At 49.6% G+C, this 21,996-nt stretch overlaps 1 protein-coding gene across 2 annotated transcripts in view; it reads right to left on the bottom strand.

Annotated features, from left to right (window-relative positions):
* PLB1 (phospholipase B1) overlaps window positions 1-21,996 on the bottom strand; it is a 149,649-nt gene that overhangs the window by 47,273 nt on the left and 80,380 nt on the right. For both annotated transcript variants that reach the window (XM_017877010.1, XM_017877011.1), the window contains exons 22-33: window positions 19,433-19,484; window positions 17,895-17,975; window positions 15,514-15,579; window positions 15,155-15,255; window positions 11,476-11,557; window positions 7,446-7,550; window positions 7,230-7,325; window positions 6,923-6,994; window positions 5,855-5,893; window positions 5,266-5,326; window positions 4,301-4,359; window positions 2,964-3,037 (exon numbers count right to left, since the gene is read on the bottom strand). In XM_017877010.1, coding sequence (XP_017732499.1) covers window positions 2,964-3,037; window positions 4,301-4,359; window positions 5,266-5,326; window positions 5,855-5,893; window positions 6,923-6,994; window positions 7,230-7,325; window positions 7,446-7,550; window positions 11,476-11,557; window positions 15,155-15,255; window positions 15,514-15,579; window positions 17,895-17,975; window positions 19,433-19,484 — 888 coding nt within the window. The remainder of the gene's footprint in view (window positions 1-2,963; window positions 3,038-4,300; window positions 4,360-5,265; window positions 5,327-5,854; window positions 5,894-6,922; window positions 6,995-7,229; window positions 7,326-7,445; window positions 7,551-11,475; window positions 11,558-15,154; window positions 15,256-15,513; window positions 15,580-17,894; window positions 17,976-19,432; window positions 19,485-21,996) is intronic.

The following is a 21,996-nucleotide window of genomic DNA, read 5'->3' as shown; positions in this document are numbered from 1 at the left end:
TTGAGCACCTGATTCTTTTCCAGCTCTGCATGAAGCTGTTGCTTTCTGATCCTTCTTTCTCTGGACTAAAGGCACCCAATCAGAATATTTTACATTTGAAAAGAAATTATAAGCCTATATACCTCCGCCAATCACTCTGTTCTAATTCTGCCTCCTTTTCTCCTCCAATAAAGATATAAACATAGACATGCAAACACAAACGTATCAAGTACTTCCTACTGTAATTTCTTGTTTAAAGGCATCCTCGTTTTAAAACAAGTATGGTGGCTGATCAAGACTAACAGTCTATGAAAATCTCTCCCTGACTTCATTTTAAAGTGAAAACTTCCAGGAGAAGAAAAGGATTATGACAAATAAACACAAAAGCGCAAAAACAGTCAAACTCTCATTTTGATCAGAACTGTGTGAAACGTGAAAGGAAATAGACCCATATCAAACAGCTAGTCCACCTTAGACCCTTCAGATGCATATCATTTATGTTACACTATGAGCTCAATGGCTGGGCTCTGGTCATCTGTTGTCACCTAACGTGTACAGAAAAATAAGAGTAGATGCTCAGTAACATTTGTTGAAGGAGTTTCAGTCATGTGAGATTGAACCCCTAGTTACTAAAACAAAGGCATTTTTTTTGGTAAATTTTATTTTGGTCCTTTGAATGATCCCAAACAAGCAAACTTATTTCAGTGGAAGAAGAGGCAATGCTCTCAAGACCTCTGGGCCCGCCACATTGTTAAACTGGCCAAAGCTGGAACCGTTCACTATAGAATCTCACAGGTCAAGGGGCCTTGGAAATATTCATAGCCAAGCCTCTTCTGCAGGTCCTGTTCACAGCCACCCACCCCCCACGAATTCCGGGTCTACTTCTCCCCTAACTCCATGAGATCCACTCTTTTCACTTTGTTTCCTAGGGGGAAGAGGCTCAAATTGCATTCTTAATTGATCTAGTATCAATAATTGCCTAGTTTTTCCAATCTAGAAGCTTTAATGGCTCAAAAATTGCTTTTCTCAGATGAGTCTACTACATGAACACTTTCAGGAGATGTTAACAGGTGTTATGAACAAAGAAAATGTTCCAGAATTAAGGGAAACATTGGGTTAAACAGATAAAACTTAAATAGATTTCTGCGTTGCAGGCCTTATCAGAGCCTTTAATATGCTAATACGCACATGAATTCCCCAGAGGAAGGCTATAGTAATGTTTCCCCCTCAAATACAAAGGATTTTCTCTTCTCCAGGAATAGGTCTGGAATTAATGTTCCATGGAACACACTTTGAGACACAGTAGTCTATGTATTCTATCAAGTGTCAAGCTGTCTCTCAGACCCTGACCTAGAGCTTCCATCTTTAACACACGTGCATTTGGGGGAAGCTATTTGAAACGTTTAGGACAAATGAAGGTTTAAAGGGACAGCAGCCATTGAACCTGAGACCTTAGAGCTAGAGCTAGAACTAGAAGACTGAGACATTAGGCTGTAATGGACTTCACTTGCAGGAAGAAACACAGCAATGGCTGAATTTTCCCATTGCTGCAGAGAGAAACTTTTAGTAGAGGATTGCTGGTTCATATCTGAATCCCACGAGCCCGGCTGGTCGATCTGTTTGTAAAGTTGGGCACATCACCTCACTTACCCAGGTTGCCCCACCAGGTGCACGTCGCGTATCTATCACCTGCAATGTGGTTTGTCTACTTGATTTTTCTTTTTTCCCATGCTATCGTGTGAGGTCATTGCCTTCTTTAGCTGAGACCAAGGGCAGCCTGCCACAACCTCATGCTCTTTCTTGATTGTAATAAGCTGTGCTTTCTCCTCTCTCTCTCTTTTTTTTTTTTTTTTTTTTTTTTTGTAGCCTCATTAGGAGCAGAGTGGTGAGTCAGTGAGGCTCTGATTTGTTCCGTGGCAGCCTGTTAGGACCAGGTACCCGACCAAGGACTTGTGGAAACACAGGGACCTTGGCGCAGGAAGGCACTGACCTCTGTTCTTGAGGGGTTGATATCCCCAAGCTAAGGACACCCTAGGTCCTCGTTGTGGGTGGTACAAGCTGAGTGATGGCGCCTCCCTCCCGCCCTGGAAACCCATCCTCTCTGGGACTCTGGTCAGGTCTGGCCAGAGAACCATCACAGTCCTGATCACCCCCTCCCTGCTCCCTGTCACTTCCCCAGGAAGCAAATTGACTCAGAAGAAAAGGGAGGCGGCAGCAAAGGTGTTCCCCTGGCTCCGCCGCTCATGAGCACGCTGCCCCCTTGTGGCCAGCTAAGTTCTAGTTGTTTTCCCAGGTAAATTCTGAGCTACTCGCCACTTACTTTGAAGCCTACAGGAATGAGAACTTTATTAGGAAAGAAAGAAACTTGAGAATATCTACACGCAACCGCTCGCCTGACACACCCTGAGCTTCTCCACTTCTGTGTTCGGGATGCCCTTTCTCACCCTTTCCTCTTGTCGAATTGCTAATCTTTCAAGACATGGCTGATAGTGATTGTGTCTTGCTTATGCCCTCTCGAAGTGCGCAGTGGGTTTCAGAGGTTTTCTGTGCAGATGTGTACATATATATAAAGGCAGTCGTGTGACTACAAGACAACATGAATAAACACATAAGGACGGTAAACAGAGACGCAGGAACACCACGTGCACACGTATACATGCAAGCAGGGAGGTGAAGATTCAAGGATTTGGTGCTTTTCTGGTGCATTTCCTGTTGGATTTGCTGACCCAGGAGTCTGATAAGAACCCTGGTTTACTTTCTCTGCACAATCAAAAAAAAAAAAAAAAAAAAGGATTATCAACAGTAAAATATCCTCTCCACTCACCAAATGTTCACATTTTGCAGAAATATATAGCTTTTTCTTTCTGAAAGCCCCTTCCAGACCAAGTCTTCGACCTCTGGGATTTACATATTTACAGGAGACAAAGCCACACCCAATCTCTGTTGTAGGGGGAGCCCCAGGAGTGGCCAAAGGTTAACATTACCTGTATGACAGTCCCCGATACTGTGTGGTGACATCGGGGAGGTCGTCTGGTTTGGAGCCAATTCCATTGCCAGCCTTTGAAAATATACCAGAGTCCACAGGAAAATTAGCAAGTCAGAAACAGGGAGGCCATGAATGTGCAGGGCTTCCAAAGAGGGGGTTCCCAATGCACTCGTGGTGGCAGGAGCAGACACGGGACCAGGAGCCCTCGGCTCTAAGTCTGCCATCCTCCTCTCCAGCTGTGTGCCTTCTCCAACTCTTAGCTGCCTCCTTGCTGAGCTGAGGACATACCCTGCTCATTTCACAGGGAGTGTTTTGGGGATCAAATTGGATTACAGTTGTAAAAACCGCTTTGAAAACTCTCAAGTGCTTTACAAACGTGAGAGTGTTAATAATATCATTCCCAGCGTTATGTCTGTAAATTTTTTTTTTTTTTTGAGACGGAGTCTCGCTCTGTCACCCAGGCTGGAGTGCAGTGGCACGACCTTGGCTCACTGCAAGCTCTGCCTCCCAGGTTCACGCTATTCTCCTGCCTCAGCCTCCTGAGTAGCTGGGACTACAGGCGCCCGCCACCACACCCGGCTAATTTTTTGTATTTTTAGTAGAGATGGGGGTTTCACTGTGCTAGCCAGGATGGTCTCGATCTCCTGACCTCTTGATCCACTCGCCTCGGCCTCCCAAAGTGCTGGGATTACAGGCGTGAGCCACCGCGCCTGGCTGCCCCTAAGTTCTTTATGAGCATGAAGAGAGAGCTCATTGGCTTAAGTGACTGCAGTGGACAGATTTCTCCTAAGTCTCACGTTTCTCCTCTTTCCCTCTGGGGCATTCTGTAAGGTACCCTCAAGGCTTTGGACATGCTGCTGGAAAGTGATGATCTGGGATAGTAAAATAGCCCCATTTCTTGGAAGTTAGCAGAGCCTTATCCACAACTAAGGAGTCCTTGCTGCTTTCCATGCAGATGCAAAGAAGAAACACATGTGAGGGTCTCAGCTGATTATAAAGCGTAATCCAAAGGAAAAAGAGCACCCACACAGGGAGGTTTAGGAGAATGTTGAGTCAAAATGACATATTTTTACATATATTTAAAAAAGTGTTATTGGGTGTTCAAAATCTCTGCCCTCTGAGACAATTCAGTTCACTCTTGAAAAAGATGTCCTCTGCATATCTGTTTGAGAAAGCGGCCGCAAATCGAATCATTGGCACGCTCTTGGATTGACAGAGCCAGGTAGACGGGCAAAAAAAGGCAGAGGACAGGCATGCAGGCCCTTAAGTTAAGGGGACTGGGATCTGGAGCTGACCTAGTTATTCCCAAACCACCCAGGGCCCAAGAGTCCTTACGGTCAGAGAATCCCCCAGAGCAGCCACAACTTGGATGTCTGCAGGTCTCAGAGCATGCACTGGAAAGACAAGCGGACACACTTAGGGCTGTAGGAGGGAAGCTGAGTCAGACTCTAGTGCCTCTGGCTTCAAGCAAGATCCGAAACACAATCTGCATGAGCACAGGGCCGTGCAGGGCTGGGCGTGCAGAGTGCCATGGAGGCAAAGTTACGTGAGGACAGTTTTCCCATAAGGCACAACTGATCCTGGACCTACAGGGAAAGAGAGGTGCAGAGAGGGAGAAGGAGGGAGAAGAAGAAAAGTGGGGAAAGGGAGGAGAGGCAAAGGGAAAAGGAAGGAGGGAAGAAAGAAGAGAAAGGTGGGAGGGAGGGCAGGGCAGAGTAGTAGCCCATTTTAGTGCCATGGTCATGGGAGATGCCAGCCATGGCCTGAGTGCACTAGACGGGCATCAAACCACATAAGACGAGGTGTAGGACCTGACGTGCAGCCCGTTTAGAGCTGGGTTCTGAATTTCCACCAAGAGTCTGAGAATAGTCATGTTGGGCCTTTCTCTGCCCCCACATCTCTTCTGAAGAGCCCAGGGAATCTTCCAGGCCCTACTGCAGGCAGCAGTGATTGCAGAGCCTGGGGCCACAGAGCCACCTTCCTCCTGGGACTCGGGCCCACCTCTGTGCTGAGGCACCAAGGGTGTGCTCACAGGGCTCCTCCGCTTGTGCTCCCTCTAAGAGGTGCAGGTGGGCAGGAGATAGCTCCTGGTCCTAGGTGCCTTGGTGCCTGCTGCGCATGGTGTCACCACCAGCCACAGTAGTGCAAAACAGGGACTCGTCCCAGGTGACCACCCAGGCAGGCAGCAAGCACTGGCCATCACTGCCATTTAGTGAGTGTGAAAGTCAGTTCAGAGGACTCACTGGCATAGAAGCCCCTGTGGAGGGGCCCTGGGTCCTGCTGTGCCATAGGGGGCTTACCTGAGGTAGGGGGCGAGGCAGAAGGGGCTCTGTCCCTGCATGGCAGCCAGGTCCCATGACCCTAAGGGCACAGAACAAATCCCAGAATCTCAGGGTTGAAAGGGACCAGAAAAACTGGCTATCAGATGTATCTCAAGAGCTTTGAAAAATACAGATTCCTGGGTCCTACTCCTGGGGAGGGGCCTCAAAAGGCCTTTTGAAGAAGGCACCCTAGGTGATTTTGAGTATCGGCCACAGGTCGAGGTCCACTCATCTAGTTCAGACCCCTCCACCATCCAGTGCAAGAATCAAGGCAGCAACAAATGACCCCACCCCACAGCAGCCACTGCTTCTGCACCAGCTCTACAAGGAAGGGGATTTCTCTTCACTTATGTCTCAATGAAGCTGGGATTGGGTTGGCTGGATGCCTTCCAGCTGTTATCCACAGCATTTACGCTGCCCACTACTCCATCTGAAGGTCAGGTGTGCGGCCTTTATGCCCACCTAGAATTCTTGCCCACTTTCCCACCCTGTCCTGTTGGGCCTGACCCAGCCCAGGGGTTGCCCATTGCATTGCCTGGTGAGTTAAGGGGAGGCAAGAGGCAGGTACCTGCACGCTGTTCTTGTAGGTCCTCAGAAATGGCTGGACCTGTAAGGAGACGGGGATGAGCAACGGCAGCAAATTCTGCTTGCTTCTCTGCTTGCCAGCACTCAGTAAGTGTCGGCCTGGCACAAACAGCTGCAGCCTCCCTGTCCTGTGTCCCAAGCCCGGCCTCTACCAGGCTGACTCCCTCCCAAGATGCAGGGGGCCATCTCTGCAACCTGAACCCAGCACAAAGAATGAGCATCAATTCATGCTTCACGGGAACACGCCTGTCTTCCTTCCACCTCCCGCGCGGCTGGGTGAGGATAGCTGTGCTGCCTCCCTTTCTCCACCCTCCCCTCTTGCAACCATGCACCTCTTTCTGCTGGAAAAAGCCCTTGTCTCCACTCCTCAGGCTCCCTTGCCACTCCACACCTACCCCACCCTGCAGTGACTACGGCCCCTTCCTGCCCAGGCAAGAAAAGTCAGATGATTTTGGTCCTGCCTCACATAAGCCCTGTGCACTGGTTCTCAGTGTCAGCCTAGGAGCCCTCTGGGTATACAGAGGGATTCTTGGGGTTGAGGGCAGCTGCTGCAGAGCTCCAAGAATCTTTCTGAGAACTTGTGAGTAAAAATGGGGGGCTTGTCCTGCTTTTCCTTCCCTAGCTCCAGCTTCCAATTTACTCCCCTGCCCCCATCCAATTAGAGATCTAGATCTTGGTTCCTCGCTCTGCCCACATTGTCATGGAGGCAGGGGCTATATGAAGACAAGAGATCCTTCCGCCCCATCTGCCCTTGAAGTTCTCTGCTGCCCTCAGCTTTCAGAATGACAGGTAGATGTGGCTGCCATGCTCATCTTGCCTGCCTCAAAGAGTTGTCTCCAGCCCAGACATGTCTGAGGGCTTCCAGCCATGCAGAGACCAAGCGCTCCCAGGCCTCTGGGTCACTGGGGGTGGTCATCCCTCTCAGCACAACCAGATGGGGCATTTGGGGTGGGTGGGCAGGCAGAGCTGGGGTGAGGGTGAGGGCCTAGGATGAAATGAACCAAGAAGCCCAATGGAGCTGGAGCCTGGAAGGATGTGCTTTCCACTCTACCTGGTTCGGACATGTGATATTGATCTCGTTTTCAAACTTATGATGTGTCGTCTTCTGGCCAACAGGCTCCAGCTAAACAAAGAAGCAGGGAGATGGGGAGTGAGGAAGAGGCGGTCAGAATGGAAAGCTCAGGACGCAGGTCAGGGGTGCGGGAGGCAGGGAGGGAGGAAGGAGATGGGGTTTGTTTATCATTGCTGTGCACAGAATCACACGGCCTGCACGATGGGCCTCCAAGGTCCTCCGAAGGCTTTGTGGAGTCTTTTTCTTACCAGAGGGAGGATGCATTTTCCTACTGCAGCCACCTTACCATATTGTTCCAGAGGCCACTGGCTGCACGGGAGTGAGACTTGCTGCTGAAGTGGAAACAGTCAGGCGCAAAGAAAGAGTTGTCAGGCAATCCTTCCTGGTCACCGGGCAGAAAAAGAAAGGCAGTTATTGACACGCTGGATCATGTAAATGACACTCAGAAACAGCCACACACTATCTGTGGATTCTCTTTATCCACGATGCTTGCTTTCTTTACCGAGGTCTTTGGCATGTCCACGTTTTCAAAGAACGGCTGCACGACCACTGTAAAATCTTCCCTTGTGTCATATCGCCCACTCTCAATCAGTTGGTGGGTCTTCTCCTGCAGGAGGAAAAGGGGACAGAGGTCAGGCGGTCCTCTCTGCACCTGCTCGGTCCTTGATCCATCTCTTTCTCCAACACAGAATTAAACAGAATCTGACTGTTGAGTGAAATCAACCTGGTGCAAAATCTCAACTGAGATTTTACATTTTAGATCATTTACATTTTAGATCAGCCTTTATCTCAGCCCCTGGCCCGAAACTCTGCTGCGATTGCATATATTTGAGCTAGTCTGTGAAAAGGGAACGGTAAGAAAAGTCTATCAGCTTGACTTTATTTTTTTAATTTTTAAAATTTTTAAAAATTATTTATTTTGAGACACAGTCTCCTTCTGTCGCCCAGGCTGGAGTGAAATGGTGCGATCTTGGCTCACTGCAACCTCCACCTCCTGGCTTCAAGCGATTCCCCTCAGCCTCCGGAGTAGCTGGGATTACAATGCCCACCACCACGCCTGGCTAACTTTTTGTATTTTTAATAGAGATGGGGTTTCACCATGTTGATCAGGCTGGTCTCAAACTCCTGACCTCGTGATCCACCCGCCTCGGACTCCCAAAGTGCTGGGATTACAGGTGTGAGCCACCATGCCACCATGCCTGGTCAGCTTGACTCCTTTTAAAGCTATTCTGATTGAGGACTTGAGGGGTGGTCTTTGGTTAAATGACATTCTGAATAATCCTAAGAATTTATTTCTGTCCTACATTTGTTCAGAAAAATCAAAGGCGAATCAAAATTTAATGTATATTTATATTGCCTGTGCATGGTGTGTGTGCGCTTCTTTGAGGCTCTCAGATCTGTGTAACCCTCACAGCTTCTGCTTGGGGTCACTTCTAGGAAAACCTGTTACCCCAGTTCCGGCTTCCACTCTAGCCTGACTCAGCCATTCCACTGCTAACCAGGGTTTCTATCACCTTGGGATTACTCTGGCTGGAGAGGGAAGTCAGGGTTACATACCTGGGAATGTGAATGATGTCACTTCAGAAGATACCACACACTGTCTTTTCCCAGGGTCAATTCCTAGGCCAGGAATGTCTTATGTCTGACCTCCCAAGCCAGTGTCTGCCTTGAGTAAGGCATGAGGGAAGGAGAGAAGGTCATCTCTCAGAAGGTCTGCTAGGTCTGCAAACTAGCAGAGTGACTTCCAGCATGCTGCTTCCCTTTTCTCTGTTTCCCCTTGTAAATGTTGGCTGAGTCCTGGGCCATCTCTTAAGTCCTTTCCGATGCTACTGGTTACTCTGGGGATAGCCAGATGGGCTCACGGTGGAACCACACGCCTTTTGGCAGTGGAAAGAAGTAGTGTGTAGCGTCCCTGGCACATGGCAAGTGGCAAGTGAGTGACTGTGGTTATTAATAGGAATGATCATCTCCAGGGAGAGTGATGAGAGCCGCAGCTATTGTGGGAAGTAGGGTGTGAGATGATTCTGAGAGAGGGCGTGATGGCCACACACGGCTGACACGTGGGCATCTCCAAAACACTAGACCAGGGCCTCAGTGGCAACCAGGATCAGCCTGGGAACAGCTGGCCTGTCTGCAGAGGCCGGCAGGGCGATGTTGGTGAATCTTTCTCCTGCTTGTCGGCTGCTCAGCATCTGAACCCACTTCCAAGTTTGAAGACCCCACTGCATAGAGAGCAGCCTGTCTCCCACTGTGGAGGCTAAAAAAGACGACAACACCCGCTTTCCCAACCCCTCTTGCAGCCAGGGCGTGGGTACATGACTGAGGCTTCACCAATCATTGCCTGTGTCAGGGATGGCAAAACATCCATTCTGCTGAAGGTGGCAGCTGCATCCAGTTCCTAGAAGCAGCAGTGACAGTGGAGTCTGTGATGTCTTCCCTGGACCAGGTCTGTGGCCTGATTCTTTTTTTTTTTTTTTTTTTTTTTTTTTTGAGATGGAGTCTTGCTCTGTCTGGGTTCAACGCCATTCTCCTGCCTCAGCCTCCCGAGTAGTTGGGACTACAGGCGCCCGCCACCATGCCTGGCTAATTTTTTGTAATTTTAGTAGAGATGGGGTTTCACCGTGTTAACCAGGATGGTCTCTATCTCCTGACCTCGTGACCTTCCCGCCTCGGCCTCCCAAAGTGCTGGGATTACAGGTGTGAGCCACCGCGCCCGGCCCTGATTTGGATTCTTTTTATTTTTAATTTTTTTATTTTGAGACAGTCTCACTGTGTCACCTAGGTTGGAGTGCAACGGTGCAATCTCGGCTCACTGCAGCCTCCGCCTCCTGGGCTCAAGTGATCCTCCCACCTTAGCCTCTCGAGTAGCTGAGACTACAGGCATGTGCCAGCACGTCCAGCTAATTTTGGTATTTTTTGCAGGGTTTCACTATGTTGGCCAAGCTGGTCTTGAACTCCTAACCTCAAGTGATCCACCCGCCTCCGTCTCCCAAAGTGCTGGGATTATAGGCGTGAGTCACCGCACCCAGCCCTGATTTTGATTCTTATGGCTTGGCCCCTAGAATTCCAGGATTCCATGATTCCTCATGGCTTAGCTCCTGACCCTAGCTCTCTAGCTCTGTCAGAGATTCTGTGTAAATATTAAATCTGTTTAAATTAGTCAGAAACTGCATGAACTTTAGTTGCATGCACCCAATAACCCCAATTGAAACAGGGTTGCTCTCATGGCCATAACCTCAGCTGTTTTTTCTCTTCTGATGTGGGCCAGGCACTTCCTCCCCCAGAGTCCGAGGTGCCTGCTCACAGCAGAAGGAAGTATGGCTTGGCGCAGTGGCTCTTGCCTGCAATCCCAGCACTTTGGGAGGCTGAGGCAGGTGGATTGCTTGTGTGCAGGAGTCCAAGACCAGCCTGGGCAACATAGTGAAACCCAATCTCTACTAAAAATACAAAAAGTAGCCGGGTGTGGTGGCACACACCTGTAGTCCCAGCTACTTGGAGGACTGAGGCGGGAGGATCACTTGAGGCTTAGAGGTCAAGGCTGCAAGTGAGCCGAGATTGTGCCACTGCACTCCAGGCTGGGTAACAAAGTCAGACCCTGTCTCATTATAAATAAATAAATAATAAATAAATAAAATAAAATAAAATATAATAAAATAAAGGAAGTCCAGCTGGGGAGTCATCCCGAGTGCTAGGTAGTAGACACAAAGGATAATAAATACAGGTTCATTTCCCTGAGCCCTGATACACCTGGCAGGTATAGCTGCCCCCAAAATGGTCTGCAGGGAAATGGTGCCGTCCCCAAGGAGTCCATGGACTCCCGGAAGGATGGATCCACTCTGGCAGCTGTTTGCAGCCTAGTCTAGAAGAAAAGCCTACCATTGTCCTCTTTGAGTGACTGGACAAATTTTTTGTTGGGGAGAAACTCAATCGTTAAGGGAATCAGCTGTTCTGGTCAAAGATGTGCTAGAGAAAGGACTAAAACGAACAACTCACAAGATGGAGATGATCTCCTGACTTTCTTTCTCCTTGTGCTCCCCAAGAACATCCATTCTATCGGCACGGAGGGCAGAGGGAATGCACCTTATCTTGCTGAACCCTGGAGACCCTCGAGGGAGGGAGGTCTTTCAGCCTACGTTTCCCACCCAGGAGCTGGAAGTTCAGAGAAGTTTCATTGCCCACATGTCTAATGTTCCACAACCAGTGAGCAGAGTCGAGGTTCGGATCTGGATAGATCCACTCTGAAACTTCTTTCCATGATCCGTGTTTGCCATGGACAAGTGGAAACGTTCATTTCATGTAACGACCAAGAACTGAGATTCAGTGGCTTGTGTTCAGGGACTTGGTTCTGTGGCGCAATTCAAACAAACCAAATAGCAGCCCCCGCTGTGTCTCAGGGTGTTTTAAAATCAGCAAACTAGTCAGTGGTCATTGCCCACACAGGGTCAAAATTACTGAAGCATTGACTTGTTCTCCAGACAGAGGAATCAAATCACACAGCAGTTCTGGGAAGTCTTAGAACCTTCCCAGCTTACCTGAAACTTCTTGTTGAATTCGATGAGGGTGGCGAGTTCTGTTGAGTTATCATCAAACTTCAGGACACAGGGACACAGAGACCTGCAGACCAAACCAAAGAGAAACCCTCACTGCATCAAGATCACCATCCTGAATAAGGGAAGCAGAAACGTTGGCTTGAGACTCAACATATTTCTTGTAACTTGGAGTTCAGAAATCTGTGCTAATGAGGAGCCTGGCTGGCTGACCTGCTGACCACACCAAATGAAGTTAAAGAAAATTTCCAGGCCAGGCGCGGTGGCTCACGCCTGTCATCCCAGCACTTTGGTGGACGAGGTGGGCAGATCCCTTGAGGTCAGGAGCTCGAGACCAGGCTGGCTGACACGGCAAAAGCCCGTCTCTACTAAAAATATAAAATATTAGCCGGGCATGGTGCTGCATGCCTGTGGTCCCAGCTACTCAGGAGGCTGAGGCACGAGAATTGCTTGAACCTGGGAGGCGGAGGTTGCAGTGAGCTGAGATTGTGCCACTACACTCCAGCCTGGGTGACAGAGTAAGACTCTCTCTCGAAAGAAAAAAAAAAAAAAGAAAAGAGAAAAATTCCTAGACCTGGATTTGCTCTTGAAAATGAAATAGACTTCTTCTGCCATCTGTAGGAGTGACTTTTATGGAGCCGACTCACCTTGGGGCTGTCTGAGGAAAGTGCTGTGCGGATGAGGCATACTGCAGTGACAACAATAATAATTGCTGAGATACATTGATTTGAATATATTTTAGTAGTTATTACTGAATAATTAACATTGAAAGGTATACCAAGCACTGCAATAATAACTTTATGGGTATTAACCTGTTTAGTCCTCCCAGCCATTCTAGAAGTGGTATTCTCATTATCCCTGTTTTAGAGATGAGGAAACCAAGGCTCAGAGTGGTTGAGTAAGTTTCTCAAGGTTGCATGGGTGCTGAGTGTGGGAGCTAGGACTTGACTCAAGTCTGCCTGGCTCTGAACCTGAGCTCTTAATCTCTATATTAAATCTTCATATTAAACTGCTTCCATCCAGTCTGCATCTCTGACCTGGCCAGCTACCTGGCACATCTGGGCTTTTGGTCCAGGGGGATGAGGTGATAACAGCAGGGATGGCTCCGGGTAGACTCAGCACTGCAGTGGAAAGCACAACCACCTGATGAAACAGTGGAGAGCTGGCCGGGCGTGGTGGCTCAACCCTGTAATCCCAGCACTTTGGGAGGTTGAGACGGGCGGATCATGAGGTCAGGAGATCGAGACCATCCTGGCTAACATGGTGAAACCCCGTCTCTACTAAAACTACAAAAAACTAGCCGGGCGAGGTGGCGGCGCCTGTAGTCCCAGCTACTTGGGAGGCTGAGGCAGGAGAATGGCGTGAACCCAGGAGGCAGAGCTTGCAGTGAGCTGAGATCCGGCCACAGCACTCCAGCCTGGGTGACAGAGCGAGACTCCGTCTCAAAAAAAAAAAAAAGAAAAGAAAAAAGAAACAGTGGAGAGGTGGGGAGTGCAGGGCACTGCAGAGGCGGCAGGAAAAGACTGAGTCTATCCAACCTTGACATTCAGTGACTTGGCCATCTCAGATCTGTGAATGGGCCTGGCAAATGTCTATCCTGAACCTTTAGTTAGAAAGGTCTAAAAAACCCTGCCAGGATGGGTAGCAAGAGGCTTTCTGGTAAGCTGCTCTGAAATGGAGTGAAGACACTGATCCCCTGTGTGGCCCAGTGACTGGAGAAAGTGGGAGCCAGGGGATGAGTCAGCAGTTGGAAATAGCATGCCTGACACCAGCTGTGTTCATAGGCACGTGTCACCCAGCAGCCATCCTGTCTCTGCTCACAGCACTGTGAGGCCTTCTCCAGGGGACCTGTGCAGTTTGGGTCCCCCAGGTGAGGCATGGCGTGGATCTGCAGAGGAGCAGGAAAGGTACCCCTTAACTTCCAAGAGCAAGTCTGGCCCATGTGAATTATTCAGTCATTCAGCAAACAGCAGCTGAGCCCCTACATCGTGCTAGCAGTGACTCAGACTGAGTTCACAGGCTGTGGGGGAGAGAGGCACATGAAGAATTACCATGTGATGTGCTCAGGGCTGGGATGGGGACCTGTACCGAGTAACAGAGCTGGGGGGCAGGGTAGGGGAGCACAGCCTCAGTGACCTTGGCTAACAGTCCAGAGGAGAACTTGTAGGAAGGAAGGCTGTGGGAAATATTCATGCTTCACTTAGAGAAACGTCTTATTCCCGACCGTCCTGGAGATGTGTGATACAGGCTGGGTCTCCCTTATCTGAAATGCTTTAAGGCAGAAGCATTTCAGATTTTTTTTTTTTTTTTTTTTTTTTTTTTGGAATATTTGCATTACCCTATGGCTATCGTTTTCAGCCACATCTTTACAACACAGAGAATGAGCAAAAACTAGGTGAGTAATGCACGCAGGTCTTAGCCCCACATGAGCCCTCGTGGGGAACCTGTCGTTGGAGTATCTCACCTGCACATGTGCCATTTTGCTACGCTTTGTGGGCATGCTTGAGCCACAGGATCTGGGCATGTGCAGAAAAGATAGTGCATCGCAGCTGAAGGGGGCTTTTCGGGGCTGCTGAGTAAACTGCGTGCTGTGCACCTGTGTTTTGACTACAGCCTGTCACATGAGGTCAGGTGTGGAATTTTCCCCTTGTGGTGTCATGTTAGCATTTTAAAAGTTTTGGATTTTGGGTTGGGCGCGGTGGCTCACGCCTGTAATCCCAGCACTCTGGGAGGCCGAGGAGGGTGGATCACCTGAAATCAGGAGTTCAGGACCAGCTTGGCCAACATGGTAAAACCCCATCTCTACTAAAAATACAAAAATTAGCTGGGCGTGGTGGTGTGCCTGTAATCCCAGCTACTCAGGAGGCTGAGGTGGGAGAATTGCTTGAACCTGGGAGGTGGAGGCTGCAGTGGGCTGAGATCGCACCACTGTACTCCAGCCTGGGTGACAAAGTGAGACCTTGTTTCAAAAAAAAAAAAAAGTTCTGGATTTTGGAGCATTTCAGATTTCAGATTTTCGGATGAGGGATGCTCAGCCTGTATTAGATGGGGAAGCCAGCTCTGTCTGGCTCTGGAGGCTGAGGGGTGAAGACGTCCTCTCAGGCAACTTCTGAGGACCAGTGCTTTCTACTCTCTGGGGAGGACTGTATCCTCTGGACCCTGCTGATTCTGGTTTGACCTCCTTCTCTGGCTAGTGACAGTGGCCCTGTATCTGTGAATGCTTTACGTGGAACACCCATACCAACCAGAGGCACCCCTGTCCTAGAGATGGGCCTCTAGGAGGGGACAGGTCAGCTCTGGACATACTTGGAAGCAGGTCCCAGCAGTGGCCTGGGCGGTCCCCGGGCCTCGCCCACACAGCTTGACTCCATTCCTAGCATTTACTCTTCCCTCTGGAGGCCTAGAGGGTGCCTTGTGGCTGCCATGGCAACAGAGGTGGGGTGCAGGGGTAGTTCTCCATGCACACCCTGAGGAGGGCTGAGGCCTATACCAGGGTGGAAAAATCCTGGGATATCCTCGCCTTAGGCCTTTCCAGGTTAGAAGACGGAGTGGTCACAGCCCTTTCACACTTTGGCCCTTGGGTTTTCTAAGGAATTTGCTAAGGGTACCACTGCCCTTAGCAGTGAGGATTCTTAGCAGAACTGGGGAGAAGTGTCTGTCTGACCTGAGGATCATCCTTGGGCAGTAGACTTTTTTCTCCTGGTACAGCTCTCTCAGGTTGACGATCTCAAGCACCGTCACCAGGTTCACAAATGCCCGAGGAACCTGAGAAAAGGCAAAAATCAGTCACCAAGAGGATGAGGCTGGGCAGCTCCAGGCTCTCACCTGGGTTTGGGACCTGCGCTTCCTGCTGAAGTTTCAGGTCTAGGGACTTCCACCTGCCCCCATCCACTTCCTCCAACTGTCCCTGCTCCCCATTTATGCATCTGGGCTGGGATCCACAACAAAGGTGACCTGCCGGGGAGGTCTCAGCAGGACGCCAGAGCTTCCTCTAGGCTAGGTCTCACGGCCTAGCCTCCGTACCTCGGCGTGGAGGATGTCCAGGGCCTTCCCAATGTTGTCTGAGAAGTTCTGGGGAGAATAGTGGACCTGCAGGAAGAGAAGTGTCCCTTGAACACCATTTGTCACCAAATCTCTCTATAGAACCGGGCTACTTTCTCTCTTGGGTCCTTCTTTTTTTTTTTCTTTTTTTGAGACATGGTCTCACTCTGCCTTCTGGGCTGGAGTGCAGTGGCATGATCACAGCTCACTGCAACCTTCACCTCCTGGGCTCAAGCAATCCTCCTACCTCAGCCTCCCAAGTTTCTGGGGCCATGGATACATGATACCACATTTGGCTAATTTTTTTTTTTTTTTGGTAGAGATGGGGTTTCACCATGTTGCCCAGGCTGGTCCTGGGCTCAAGTGATCCATCCATCTCGGTCTCCCAAAGTGCTGGGATTACAGGTGTGAGCCACTGCACCTGGCTAGAGTCCCCTTCTTTCTGTATTCAGTCACAGCGGGCAATATTGAAATGCAGTGTTTGTCTTTGGGGCCCCAGCCTCGACACCAGCCCCATGATCCGCAGGTTTCCGTTTTTCTTTTTGTTTTGTTTGTTTTTTTGCGTGGAGCTCTGGACCTACTCCATATCCACTAGCTGTAGAGCCGGAGCATCACATCTCTGGGCCCCTCTAACACGGGGATGTCAAAGCAGATGACCTCTAAGATCTCCTGCAACCTGAGCAGCCTCTGTCCTACGGCCCGATCTCTTTTGCTTGGAGCCTCAGTGTCTGGGGCTACTGAGCACACCCTACATGTATGAAAGCACACCCTACACAAATCAAAGCAATAACAGGAGGGGAAGAGGGGGAAGAGGGTCCTGTGAAACACCCGCCACACCAAGCCTAAACACATTTTAACTGTTTCTCCTGATCTCGATATTTGCGGTTTTAAAGCTTTCTCAGCAGTGGAACTCTTTCTCTGATTGAAATCTAAACAAAAGCCCTGATGTATGGAACATACCAAAGCTGTGTCACTTAACGTGAGCAGGGGAGGGGCCCAGGGTCCCACCTCCCCATGGGCCACCAGCAGCCCCAAGGCTCCCCTCTGGGCCTTTCAGATCACAGCTTGAAAAATCCTGACTCCTGGTGACTTTGATGCCAGGAAAGTGGGTTGTGAGGGGCCTGGGTGCTGGGGCGTCCCTCCAGGTAGGTGCTTACAGGCCACAGCAAGAGCACTACTTCCTAAACCTGACTCTGCTGGTCCCCTATCTGACTGACAAACCTCCTCATCTTCAAGCCCCAGCTGGAAAGTCTCCTGCTCTGTGTAAATCTCTCCAACAACCCCCGCTTCCCCACACACCAGGGTCCCACAGCAACTTTGTTTTTTTTTTTCTTGTTTTTGTTTTTTTTTTTGAGATGGAGTCTCACTTTGTCACCCAGGCTGGAGTGCAGTGGCGTGATCTCAGCTCACTGCAACCTCTGCCACCTGGGTTTAAGCGATTCTTCTGCCTCACCCTCCCAAGTAACTGGGACTACAGGCACTCACCATCATGATTGGCTAATTTTTGTATTTTTGTAGAGATGGGGTTTCACCATGTTGGCCAGGCTGGTCTCGAACTCCTGACCTCAGGTAATCTGTCTGCCTCGGCCTCCCAAAGTGCTGGGATTACAGGTGTGAGCCACCATGCCAGCCAACTTTGCTTTTAGACCTCCCTTCTGTGTGCAACCCTACAACCACATCCTGATGTCTGCCTTGTGCAGGATGAATTGCCTGTGCCTCTCTCCGCTGGCAGTGCAAGTTCCTGAGGACAGGGCCTGTGTTTCCTTTGCCACTGCTTTGCTCCTAGTACACTCCTGGCATAGGCGTGGGTGGGAGACTAGTGGGTATGCCCTGTCAGGCTTCTATCAGCTCAGAGACTGAGGTTCCAGGTTCCAGGAGGACATGCAGCATCCATGGAGCAGCAGCCTTGATCTTGGGTTTCCCACCAGCCCAGAATGACATGGCTCTGAAGCTGGCCCAGATGCCTGGAGGAACTCAACCTTTCCATACAAGTGACAGCACAAAGGTGGAGACGGCAAGGCCGCTGGAGACTGGGGAAAGGAGCTAACCTGTGACTCTCTCTGAACACAGGAAAGATTTTTCTAGTCAATGGGTGTTATCTTGGTTTCTAGAATGATATGATCAAGCTCCCTTGATAGGAAACTTAATCAGGATCAATCTTTTAACCAATCCTGCTTGTCCAGCTGAATGGCTCCCTGGAGGTGAATGCCTTCTCAGTCTCGGGGTTCATCCCAGGCTGGATCCAAGACAAACCACGAGCCTGAGTCCCAACTTAGCTGTACTGCTCCCGGGCAGAGCAAGTGACTGGGCTGTGAAAATCCTTCTCTGGGGGTGAGTCTTGAGTAAAGGGCCTGGAGACCTACCGGATCACTGCAGAAATCACAGAGGTCATTGCCGCCTATAAACAGGGTTATTATCTTCCAGTCTTCCTGAAAGTGTATCCTCTGAAATGAGTAAGAAACACACAATCAAGCACCTTGTCCCAGAGTCAAGCCAAGGAAAACACAAAGCGCTTGACACTAGAAAAGATGGGTCCTCACACACTAGAGTCTCATGGACTTTCGAATTTTCTGTTCCTTGGTTTTGGGCTCCTGAGATCATAGGTGCTAATGGTTCATTATTTTAGGTGGAATCATTGAACTTCCATGTGGCTCTGTTCACACACAAAAGCACACACGTCACAGTTTCCACGTGTCCTGGTGGGAGTGGATACAGATGCCCTCTGAGCTCTGTTCCTCCATCTCCAGCATAGCAAGGAAGTGGGGAGGGGATAAGGAAGCTGGTCTTGGCCATGGGACAGGAACGTTTGTTCCAGAATCTTCTAGAAATCCTGAATTCTAATTTTGCCTTAACAGAGAAAGGACCACCTTTCATTAAGAGGGAGCTCTCCAAATTTGGAGTACTCACACTGGTGACTAGCTCTGCCTATGAACTAGTCAAGCCAGAGAGGATGGATAGAGTAAGGTGGCAGCTCTAAGCACAAGCTCTGAAAAGATTTTGCCACCTCTGGGATCTGTCTCCTCCAAGGAGGACCTGGAGAAGTACGTGAAGTCACAGGGCTGTGTGGAGAGGGTGCAGCCATACACATTCCATAAACTATGGCCCCAGGGCAGCCACGGCCCTTCAAGCCTCTTATATTGCCCCAGGCCTGCATAGCTTTACTTCTCTGATCTGTACTTCCAAAAGAGGGTGGAAGGAGAAAGGTGAGAACAAGATCCAGAAAAGTTTGACATTAAGGGTAGAAATACCCTGAAAACCTCCCAGTAATAGACTTTGTTGTACATTAAAGTATATATAACATAACTCATCCTAATCTTCCTTTTTATTTTACCCACCTAGAAACAGCCTCTGAATTGAGATCCAAGCTTTCATTTGAGGGAGAGCCTCATATTCATCTTTCAGAACCTGGCTCAAACATCTCCTCTACTTTTATTTTTTGGTACTGCTCCTTGCAGACCAGGGCTCTCCCATAGGCCATGTGCCCAGAATAACAGCCAAAATCTCCTTCTCAAGCCTTCCCTGACCGTCCTAAGCAGAGGGCCCGGTCCCTTCTGCACCCCACCCTGTCTTATGCAGAACCCTTTTGATGGAGCACGTGGCAACTGTTCTGTAATTTGATTCTTCACATTGGTCTCCTCTTCCAAGCTCCTTGAGGACAGGACTGTGTTGTATTCTTTCATGTATCTCCAGCCCCAGCCTGATGCCTGACTCACAATAGATGTTTAATTTCAACAGCCGACTGACTGAACAAATAGGAATCACCTTTCCAGAGGAGCAGCGTTTTAGGCTTCAGATGTGTCTGCTAGAAACCCACGCCAGGCTCCCAACCACCCCTCAGTCCACAGCTGATCTTTTCTGTGTCCAGGGATTTCTCTTGCCTACTCCCATCCCAGGGACCCACCGTGTCATTCTTCATCAGGTCCACCAGCCTCCTGGCCTGGACAGGTAAATCCCTGCGGACACATACCAGAGGAAGTGCTGTGAGGAGTGGGGACTGGCAGGGGCCCTTAGCAGAGAGAGCAGCAATCAAATGTATAGTGGAGGAAGGCCCAGGGTGGGCCTCCTGCAGGAAAATAGACTGAAGGCCATGTCACAAAGCTCCTTCCCCATTCATGCTTCCCTGCGGGGGTGTTGGGTGGTGACTGTGCTTGGGAAGGCCAGAGCACTGCACATAGGAGGGGGTGACTCTCAGTGTGACTATGTTTCTTTTTCTTTTTCTTTCCCCCCTGAGATGGAGTCTTGCTCTGTCGCCCAGGCTGGAGTGCAGTGGCACAATCTCAGCTCACAGCAACCTCTGCCTCCTGGGTTCAAGCAATTCTCCTGATTCAGCCTCCCAAGTAGCTGAGATTACAGCCACGTGTCACCACGCCCAGCTAATTTTTGTATTTTTAGTAGAGACAGGGTTTCACCATGTTGGCCAGGCTGATCTCAAACTCCTGACCTCACGATCCATCTGCCTCGGCCTCCCAAAGTGCTGGGATTCCAGGCGTGAGCCACCGCGCCCAGCCAGTGTGACTATTTTCTGATTGGCATATTTGGTATGGTGTGCTTTTCTTTTCCTTCCAAGCTAGGCTTGTTCAGGGCAAACAGAAGGTTTGCCCGTGCGTATTTCACATCATGCACATGTCATGGCACCCCCCATTTTGGCAGGTGCCATGGCCTAAGCCCTCCTACCCTTAAGATGATGTAGTCTAGTCAGATGCACCTGGGTTGGACACTTAGGTGCCTCTTGCTAACTGTGTGAAAGTGACTCTAATTCTCAGCTCAAAAAGACCGCAAAATGGAGACAAGCTCACTGATCTTGGACGGTCATTGGGAGCAGTAGATGAGAACCACTGCTGGTGCCAGACTGCCAGGGTTTGAATCCTGCTTCCACAAATGACCAGCTCTGAGACCTTGGCCGACTACTTGATCCTGCAAACCCTCAGTTTTTCCCTTTGGGAAACGGGGATGGTAACATACCTTCCTCACAGAGCTGTTGGGGAAATTAAATGAGGTGCCATATAAAGAACTTATGACAGTGCTTGACACATAGTATGCAACCACTGAGTTATTTCTGCCATCATTCTCACCATCATCATTGACAAAGTCCCTGGCACAGGGCTTAGCAGGAAACATTAGTGGTCATCCTCTTCCCCTCTTATCTATTCGCCCTACTGGCCTGATGTGAGTCAAAGTACACTAGGTATTTGGTTACCTGGATGGGGACTTCACGTAAGTCACTTAACCTTTTTGAGCCTTGATTTCCTCATCTGTAAATCTGAAGTTATCAGAGCCGCTGCTCTGTTGATGGAACAGAGTTTGAGGATGATTACCCAACCACTCTGAAACTCTTTTTTTTTTGAGACTGAGTCTTGCGCTATCACCCAGATTGTAGTGCAATGGCGTGACCTCAGTTCACTGCAACCTGCACCTCCCAGGTTCAAGCGATTCTCGTGCCTCAGCCTCCCAAGTAACTGGAATTACAGGTACCCGCCACCACACCCGGCTAATTTTTGTATTTTTCGTAGAGACGGGATTTCACTATGTTGGCCAGGCTGATCTTGAACTCCTGACTTCAAGTAATCTGCCTACCTCGGCCTCCCAAAGTACTGGGATTACACGTGTGAGTCACTGTGCCTGGCGGAAGCTTAATTTTATCATTGGTAAAACATGGGAGTCTGATGTTTTGCTCTGTTCATCTCATGGTTATTGTGCAGACTACAGGGACGATAAATGTGAGGGTACCTTGTAAATGGTGCACGGCTGTATCCACATGACAGCTATTGTCAGACCTGGAATAAAGCCTGCAGGGCACAAGGCCAGACTATGTGGTCAAGTTGATGCATTCGTTCAGGCCATGTGGCCTCTTTGTGCTACAGTTTCTTCTATTGTAACACAGGAAATAATAACCTCCAACTTTTCCCTGCCACCCAGGATGTGCTTAGATTGCTTGCATGAAAGAGCCCCAAGTCCTCTGGCAAAGCAAGGACAGAAACCCAGGGCCAAATGAACCACACTCATTTTGGTTACTTTTATGCTCTTGACTCTAAGGTTTTATTCTTGGATGCCTCCCTGACCTAATCATGCTTACAACTGTCTTTCCTCTTATACTACCAGCCCACATATGCTTGGAAAAAGCAAGATGATGGTACTATTAAAGCAGTAAACCTGTAGCCTTTTAATTCTATCACCATCAAAAGGAAAAGAAAGCCCCAGAATTCATCATAAAACCTATTGGGCCGGCTGGGCGCGGTGGCTCAAGCCTGTAATCCCAGCACTTTGGGAGGCCTAGACGGGCGGATCACGAGGTCAGGAGATCGAGACCATCCTGGCTAACACGGTGAAACCCCGTCTCTACTAAAAAATGCAAAAAAAAGAAAACTAGCCGGGCGAGGTGGCGGGCGCCTGTAGTCCCAGCTACTCGGGAGGCTGAGGCAGGAGAATGGTGTAAACCCGGGAGGCGGAGCTTGCAGTGAGCCGAGA

This window comes from Rhinopithecus bieti, unplaced genomic scaffold (assembly GCF_001698545.2).
Source record: "Rhinopithecus bieti isolate Rb0 unplaced genomic scaffold, ASM169854v2 scaffold_7681, whole genome shotgun sequence".
Classification (NCBI taxonomy): domain Eukaryota; kingdom Metazoa; phylum Chordata; class Mammalia; order Primates; family Cercopithecidae; genus Rhinopithecus; species Rhinopithecus bieti.
Note: the sequence above shows the minus strand (reverse complement) of the source record. Positions and strands in the feature narration are given on the sequence as shown.